Here is an 8,477-nt window from a genome sequence, read left to right as displayed (position 1 = left end):
TACAGACAAGAGTGACCCGAAGCCACTGGCCAAGCCAGTAAAGGACGACACAATAGAACCCATCATAGATCTAATGAGCAACTCATACAGTGTCAAGGCAGGAGACGACCTGAAGATTGATGTTCCGTTCAAGGGTATACCTGAACCTGAGGTTTCATGGAAGAAAGATGGTGCTGAGTTGAAGGAGACAACCAGGGTTAGCTTTCTAACATCTAATAACTCATCACTAATCACTATTAGAAACACAACCAGGGAGGAATCAGGGAACTATGAGATCACCTTAACCAACACAGTTGGTAGAAAATCAGCCATAATAGCTGTTGTCATCTTGGATAAACCTGGCCCACCTGGTGCAATTAAAGTAGATGAAGTCAACGCTGACTATATTTCACTGTCTTGGGATCCCCCACTCTACGATGGAGGATGTCCAATCAGCAACTACGTAGTAGAGAAGAGAGATACTACCACTACAACATGGAAGACTGTTTCATCCACAGTTGCCAGAACGTCTATTAAGGTTCCTCGTTTGACACAAGGCACTGAATATCAGTTCCGAATTGCAGCGGAAAACCGTTTCGGCATGAGCCATGCTGTGGAGTCCGCTTCCGTTGTTGCACAGTACCCCTTCGAGACACCTGGCCCTCCCACTACCCTCCATGTTGCCCAGGCTACAAAGTCCTTCATGTTGGTTACATGGAATGAACCAGCCAGTGACGGTGGAAGTCCAATCATCGGTTATCACCTGGAAATGAAGGACTATAGCAGTATTCGCTGGACAAAGACTAACAGAGGACGTCTCATTTCTGAAACAGAATTTAAAGTGAATGGGGTTGAAGAAAGCTTGCAGTATGAATTCCGTGTTGCTGCTGAGAATATTGCTGGCGTTGGACCGTACAGCAAAGCCACTGAGCCTATAGCTGCAAGAGATCCATGTGATCCTCCTGCTAACCTTACAGTCACAGACATCACAAGATCTTCAATTTCTCTGACTTGGTCCAAGCCAGAGAATGACGGTGGAGCCAAGGTGACTGGCTACATTGTTGATCGCAGGGAGCTTCCAGATGGTTGTTGGCTGAAGTGCAATTTCACCAATCTCCAGGATACTTGCTATGACATTGAAGGCCTTACGGAGGACATTCAATATGACTTCCGTGTTATTGCAAAGAACTCTGCTGGAGTACTCAGTGAGCCATCGCAATGCACAGGTGCCGTCACAGTCAAGGATAACGTTGTTCTACCTCGCGTTGTCTTGGATAACAAGTATAAGAAATTAGTCGTTGTCAAAGCCGGAGATGTTCTGAGAATCGATGCAGATATTTCTGGGCGCCCACGTCCAGTCATTTCCTGGTCAAAAGATGGTGAAAGGATTGAGATCAAGGCAAGAATAGAGATCACTTCAACACACACTACCACCACATTACTAGTCAGAGACACTATCCGAAGAGACTCGGGTCAGTACACTGTAACAGTGCAGAACATTGCTGGTACAAGGTCCCTGTCTGTAAACTGTAAGGTTCTTGATCGCCCTGGACCGTCCTCTGGGCCATTGCATGTGACTGGTCTGACCGCAGAGAAATGCACTTTGACCTGGGGACCACCTCAAGAAAACGGTGGTGCGGAAATTCTGCGCTATATAGTTGAGAAATGTGAAACCAGTCGTGTCACCTGGACTTCAGTATATGAAGACACGAAGGCTACAACATGCAAGGTCACCGGACTGCGTAAAGGAAGGGAATACATCTTCAGAATAAAGGCAGTGAATGAATATGGAGAAGGTGAAGCCTTGGAGAGTGAGCCAACCAAGGCCACAGATCCATTCACTGTCCCTGCTGCACCGACAGATGTTGATGTCACCAGCATAACAAGTGAGACAATGACAATCTGCTGGAGACGACCGGAGTCCGATGGAGGAAGCAGCATTTCTGGCTACGTTATTGAGAAACGAGAGAAATCAGGAATGCTCTGGGTACAGGTGAACACAAAGCCTGTGAATGACCTTAGGGTCAAGGCATCCAATCTCTGTGAGGGATGTGAGTATGAGTACAGAGTCTATGCAGAAAATGTTGCAGGCTCGAGTCCCCCAAGTATTCCTTGCAAACTGACAAAAGCGGAGGATCCACAATTCCTGCCGTCCCCACCAGCTAAACCCAAAGTCATTGACTCAACCAAGACTTCTGTAACTCTTTCATGGAATAAGCCGTTGTTTGATGGGGGAGCTGCTATAACAGGATACTGTGTTGAATATAAGAGAACGGATGAGGAGGACTGGTTCGTCAGTGTTTCAAACACAGAGAACACTGAATCCACTGTCGTTGGTTTGACACCTGGTGCAGAATATATATTTGTCGTCAAATCCATCAACAAGATTGGTGTCAGTGAGCCAAGCCCTCCTACTGATCCACAAGCAGCTGAGGACAGAGAAGAGGAACCACAGTTTAATATCAGCAATGAGATGCGAAAGACTCTTCTCGTAAAGGACGGCAGTTCATTCACCTTAACTGTGCCGTTCAGCGGCAAACCTGTTCCTAACGTTATGTGGGACAAGGCAGATGTTGACCTGAGAGTGAGGGCCAGTATTCATACCACTGATACCGTCACGTCTATCACGGTGGAACAAGCAACAAGAGACGACTCTGGAAAATATACAGTGACTTTACAAAACGTTGCTGGAAAAGTCACATGTACGTTAAATGTCAGGGTTCTTGACTCTCCTGGTCCACCGTGCCGTGTTGCTGTCAAGGATGTTACCAAGAGCTCTGCAACAGTTGCCTGGGATACCCCAGAGAACGAAGGTGGTGCTGCTGTCACCAACTACCTTGTTGATATTCGTGAGGTGAACAACAAGGGATGGACCAGAGTCACAGATTCATGTCCTCGTCTGACCTACAGATTGTCAGATCTACAAGAGGGAGGTGTGTACTACTTCAGAGTCACTGGTGAAAACCAGTATGGAATCGGCTTGCCAGCTGAGACCAAATACGGAGCAATGATTACAGGTATGCCAGAACTGATAATCCAAATGTAAGCGTTCCAATATATTTTTTTCATTTTTTTTTTTTTTTTAAACCACAGTTTTTTTCATTTTTTTCCTTCTTGATTTCAGAAAAACCCAGCCCACCACAAACCATCGAAGTCACCGAGGTCACCAAGGAAAGCGTGTCCTTGTCATGGATTAAGCCCGAGAATGACGGAGGGAGCAGAATCACCAGTTATCGAGTCGATGCTCTCGAGAACGGTCAGGATAAATGGGTGAAGTGTGGTGTCACCAAGACCGTCCACTTCGTGGTGTACGACCTGAAGGAAGCTACTCAATACTTTTTCAGAGTTCGTGCTGAAAACCACGCTGGATTCAGTGACCCTACAGAAATGGCTCTCCCTGTGTTAGTTAAAGGGCAACTTGGTGAGTTGTTGCCCAAACCTACATGTACAGTTACTAAGGGTAGAGAATTGCTGAGCATAAACCAAGATAGATCGTTTCCTACATTCATAATCCAACGATAGGAAGTTTACCACATTCATAACCAAGACACATAGTTTACTACATTCTGGAATACAAATTCTTACATCTAGATTGTTTAATTCAACAAGTCTTCATCTATCTTTCAACAGAACCTCCTGAAATGAACATGAACAAGTTTCCTGACAATATGGTCTACGTCAGAGCAGGATCAAACCTAAAATGCCAGATCCCACTTACTGGGAAACCTGCGCCAAAGATTTCTCTTTCAAAGGACGATGTCGTGTTGAAGTCAACGATGAGATTCAACTCTGAAGTAACTCCTGAATATCTTATCATCAGTCTTCGTGAGAGCACTGCTACTGATTCAGGAAGGTACGACATATGTGCCTCCAACACCAGCGGAGCCTCCAGGTCTTTTGTGACCATCGTGGTCCTGGATAGACCCAGCGCCCCAGTTGGTCCTATTGGAATGTCTGAGGTGACCGAGGACAGTGTGAGTCTGACGTGGCTTCCTCCCCGGTATGACGGCGGAAGCCCCGTCACAAACTACATAATAACCAAACGAGAAACGACAAACGGCGACTGGACCGAAGTCTCCTCGGTCGTTGTGAAATGCACAATGAAAATCATGAAGCTCATAACAGGACTGGAGTACCAGTTCAGAATCAGGGCTGAAAATCGCTACGGCATCAGTGAGTACATCGACTCTGCAACCGTCAGAGTGGATCTCAACTACAGTAAGTTTTATACTACTCTATGCATGTTTTAGCTTTGTATTTATGTTTGTATTGTATATATATACATACATATACATGTGGCGGCAGGGTAGCCTAGTGGTTAGAGCGTTGGACTAGTAACCGAAAGGTTGCAAGATCGAATCCTCCGAGCTGACAAAGTACAAATCTGTCGTTCTGCCCCTGAACAAGGCAGTTAACCCACTGTTCCTAGACCAGTTAACTCACTGTTCCTAGACCAGTTAACCCACTGTTCCTAGACCAGTTAACCCACTGTTCCTAGACCAGTTAACCCACTGTTCCTAGACCAGTTTACCCACTGTTCCTAGACCAGTTAACCCACTGTTCCTAGACCAGTTAACCCACTGTTCCTAGACCAGTTAACCCACTGTTCCTAGACCAGTTAACCCACTGTTCCTAGACCAGTTAACCCACTGTTCCTAGACCAGTTAACCCACTGTTCCTAGACCAGTTAACCCACTGTTCCTAGACCAGTTAACTCACTGTTCCTAGACCAGTTAACCCCACTGTTCCTAGGCCGTCATTGTAAATAAGAATTTGTTCTTAACTGACTTGCCTAGTTAAATAAAGGTAAAGTACAACAAATGGTACATGTAACAGACCACTAGGGGGCGCCCCTTGCCACCCCTTGAACTGATAAAGAATACCTGAGAACGTGTTATTGTGACAGACCACTAGGGGGCGCTGCACTATGCCACCCCTTGAACTGATAAAGAATACCTGGCAACGTGTTATTGTGACAGACCACTAGGGGGCGCTGTACTATGCCACCCCTTGAACTGATAAAGAATACCTGGCAACGTGTTATTGTGACAGACCACTAGGGGGCGCTGTACTATGCCACCCCTTGAACTGATAAAGAATACCTGGCAACGTGTTATTGTGACAGACCACTAGGGGGCGCTGTACTATGCCACCCCTTGAACTGATAAAGAATACCTGAGAACGTGTTATTGTGACAGACCACTAGGGGGCGCTGTACTATGCCACCCCTTGAACTGATAAAGAATACCTGGCAACGTGTTATTGTGACAGACCACTAGGGGGTGCTGTATTATGCCACCCCTTGAACTGATAAAGAATACCTGGCAACGTGTTATTGTACAGGGTAAAAGACACCCTGTAAACATACCGATTAATGCTAAATGTTATTTTCTTTCGTCTATAGCCGTCCCTGAATCTCCGTCACCCCCTACCGTTACGTCTGTAACCAGAGAAAGCGTCACCGTCGCCTGGACGGAGCCGACCTGGAATGGAGGAAGACCAGCCGTTGGATACCATCTTCAGATGAAGGACAAGAACAGCATCCTGTGGCAGACGGTTAACAAAACCGTTATCCGTGCCACACACTTCAAGGTGACCAACGTCATCGTTGCTGGTCTCATCTATGAGTTCAAGGTGGCTGCGGAAAACGCAGCTGGATGCAGTCCCCTTAGCAAGATCTCAGACGCTGTACTGGCCGTTGATGCTTGTGGTAAAGGCGACTTTCGTTACTTTCAGTAGTGGTTGGTCCATCACATTTCTCTATCACCTAGTGGTTGTCCATCACATTTCTTAATCACCTAGTGGTTGTCCATCACATTTCTTAATCACCTAGTGGTTGGTCCATCACATTTCTCTATCACCTAGTGGTTGGTCCATCACATTTCTCTATCACCTAGTGGTTGGTCCATCACATTTCTCTATCACCTAGTGGTTGGTCCATCACATTTCTTTATCACCTAGTGGTTGGTCCATCACATTTCTCTATCACCTAGTGGTTGGTCCATCACATTTCTCTATCACCTAGTGGTTGGTCCATCACATTTCTATATCACCTAGTAGTTGTCCATCACATTTCTATATCACCGAGTGGTTGGTCCATCACATTTCTCTATCACCTAGTGGTTGTCCATCACATTTCTATATCACCTAGTAGTTGTCCATCACATTTCTCTATCACCGAGTGGTTGGTCCATCACATTTCTCTATCACCGAGTGGTTGTCCATCACATTTCTCTATCACCTAGTGGTTGTCCATCACATTTCTCTATCACCTAGTGGTTGGTCCATCACATTTCTCTATCACCTAGTGGTGGTCCATCACATTTCTCTATCACCTAGTGGTTGGTCCATCACATTTCTTTATCACCTAGTGGTTGTCCATCACATTTCTCTATCACCTAGTGGTGGTCCATCACATTTCTTAATCACCTAGTGGTTGTCCATCACATTTCTCTATCACCTAGTGGTTGGTCCATCACATTTCTTAATCACCTAGTGGTGGTCCATCACATTTCTTAATCACCTAGTGGTTGTCCATCACATTTCTCTATCACCTAGTGGTTGGTCCATCACATTTCTTAATCACCTAGTGGTGGTCCATCACATTTCTTAATCACCTAGTGGTTGTCCATCACATTTCTTTATCACCTAGTGGTTGTCCATCACATTTCTATATCACCTAGTGGTTGTCCATCACATTTCTCTATCACCTAGTGGTTGTCCATCACATTTCTCTATCACCTAGTGGTGGTCCATCACATTTCTTAATCACCTAGTGGTTGGTCCATCACATTTCTCTATCACCTAGTGGTTGTCTGTCACATTTCTCTATCACCTAGTGGTTGGTCCATCACATTTCTCTATCACCTAGTGGTGGTCCATCACATTTCTTAATCACCTAGTGGTTGTCCATCACATTTCTCTATCACCTAGTGGTTGTCCATCACAGTGTGGCGTAGTCAGCAGGATTGAGTTATATCTGTTTATTATTAAAACCTCACGTTACACTTGCTTTAATTTCATTTTTTTTTCAATATCACTGTGTACTTCCTTTAAACTATATATTAACAACTGTATCTGAACATCTAAATCTTTGTTGTTGTTGTTGTTTGTTGCAGAGCCTCCGACCAACGTGCGGATCACTCACATCAGAAAGTCTTCCGTCAGACTTGAATGGCTGAACCCTACTTACGATGGTGGTAGCAAGGTAACGGGATACCTGGTTGAGAAGAAAGAGGGCGAAAGAGACCGGTGGACGAAGGCCAACTTAACCAACGTTTCTGACACACACTACACTGTGACCGAGCTGAACGAGTGTGTGGTTTACGAATTCAGAGTCGCGGCTAAGAATGCAGCGGGATCAGTCAGTGATCCGTCCGTCACTGCCGGCCCGGTGATGTGTGTGGACACGGACGATTACCAAGGAGATTAGATGGTTTGATTTTGTAATTGTCAGAGGCTTTGCTAGTATTGTTGTGAAAAGTGGTCAAAAAGTCGTTAAATTTGCATTTGGTTTTTTTCTTTCAAAGTTGAGATTTACGTGACTGATGTGGTTACTGAAATAGCTATTTGTTTTGATTTGGTAGACGATATTTCTGTTCTGATAGCTGATTTTAATAGCAGAGTAGATTTGATATGCTTCAACTATTGTCTGACTTGTTGAGAAAATGGTCAAAATAGTTGATTTGTGTGCGTAAATCACAGTGTTTAACAGTGGATGGAAGGTTGGATGTCATCATTTGTTTATTTAGAGTGTGAGTTTTACAATGTTGAAGAAATCCCATGAAAACACATTGTCAGCCGTGTGGACTGTTTGCACGTTTTCTACATTTGATTGGTGTTGATATTTAACGGTTTAAGAGAAGAAATCGAAAGATATGTGTCAGATAACGGTAGTGGTGTTGCCTCTACTCTCTCAGCAGGTAGACTAGTGGTTAGAGTGGAGGGGAGGCAGGTAGACTAGTGGTTAGAGTGGAGGGGAGGCAGGTAGCCTAGTGGTTAGAGTGGAGGGGAGGCAGGTAGACTAGTGGTTAGAGTGTTGGACTAGTACCCAGCAGGTAGCCTAGTGGTTAGAGCGTTGGACTAGTAACCAGCAGGTAGCCTAATGGTTAGAGCGTTGGGCCAGTAACCAGCAGGTAGTCTAGTGGTTAGAGCGTTGGACTAGTAACCGGCAGGTAGCTTAGTGGTTAGAGCGTTGGGCCAGTAACCAGCAGGTAGTCTAGTGGTTAGAGTGTTGGGCTAGTAACCAGCAGGTAGCCTAGTGGTTAGAGTGTTGGACTAGTAACCAGTAGGTAGTCTAGTGGTTAGAGCGTTGGACTAGTAACCAGCAGGTAGCCTAGTGGTTAGAGCGTTGGGTCAGTAACCAGCAGGTAGCCTAGTGGTTAGAGCGTTGGGCTAGTAACCAGCAGGTAGACTAGTGGTTAGAGCGTTGGGCCACTAACCAGCAGGTAGCCTAGTGGTTAGAGTGGAGGGGCGGCAGGTAGACTAGTGGTTAGAGC

At 45.4% G+C, this 8,477-nt stretch overlaps 1 protein-coding gene across 1 annotated transcript in view; it reads left to right on the top strand.

The window, feature by feature from the left end:
• The first annotated feature begins 7 nt into the window (after positions 1–7).
• Positions 8–8,477, top strand: part of LOC139399923 (titin-like) — a 9,464-nt gene continuing 994 nt past the window's right edge. The window contains exons 1-5 of the mRNA XM_071145053.1: positions 8–2,996; positions 3,104–3,400; positions 3,610–4,197; positions 5,384–5,689; positions 7,098–8,477. The exon at positions 7,098–8,477 is cut by the window's right edge and continues 994 nt beyond it. Coding sequence (XP_071001154.1) covers positions 74–2,996; positions 3,104–3,400; positions 3,610–4,197; positions 5,384–5,689; positions 7,098–7,411 — 4,428 coding nt within the window. The 5' untranslated portion in view covers positions 8–73 and the 3' untranslated portion in view covers positions 7,412–8,477. The remainder of the gene's footprint in view (positions 2,997–3,103; positions 3,401–3,609; positions 4,198–5,383; positions 5,690–7,097) is intronic.

The sequence above is a fragment of the Oncorhynchus clarkii genome, unplaced genomic scaffold (genome assembly GCF_045791955.1).
Source record: "Oncorhynchus clarkii lewisi isolate Uvic-CL-2024 unplaced genomic scaffold, UVic_Ocla_1.0 unplaced_contig_12659_pilon_pilon, whole genome shotgun sequence".
In the NCBI taxonomy this organism is placed as follows: Eukaryota; Metazoa; Chordata; class Actinopteri; order Salmoniformes; family Salmonidae; genus Oncorhynchus; species Oncorhynchus clarkii.
This window is presented reverse-complemented; position numbering and strand designations above follow the sequence as displayed.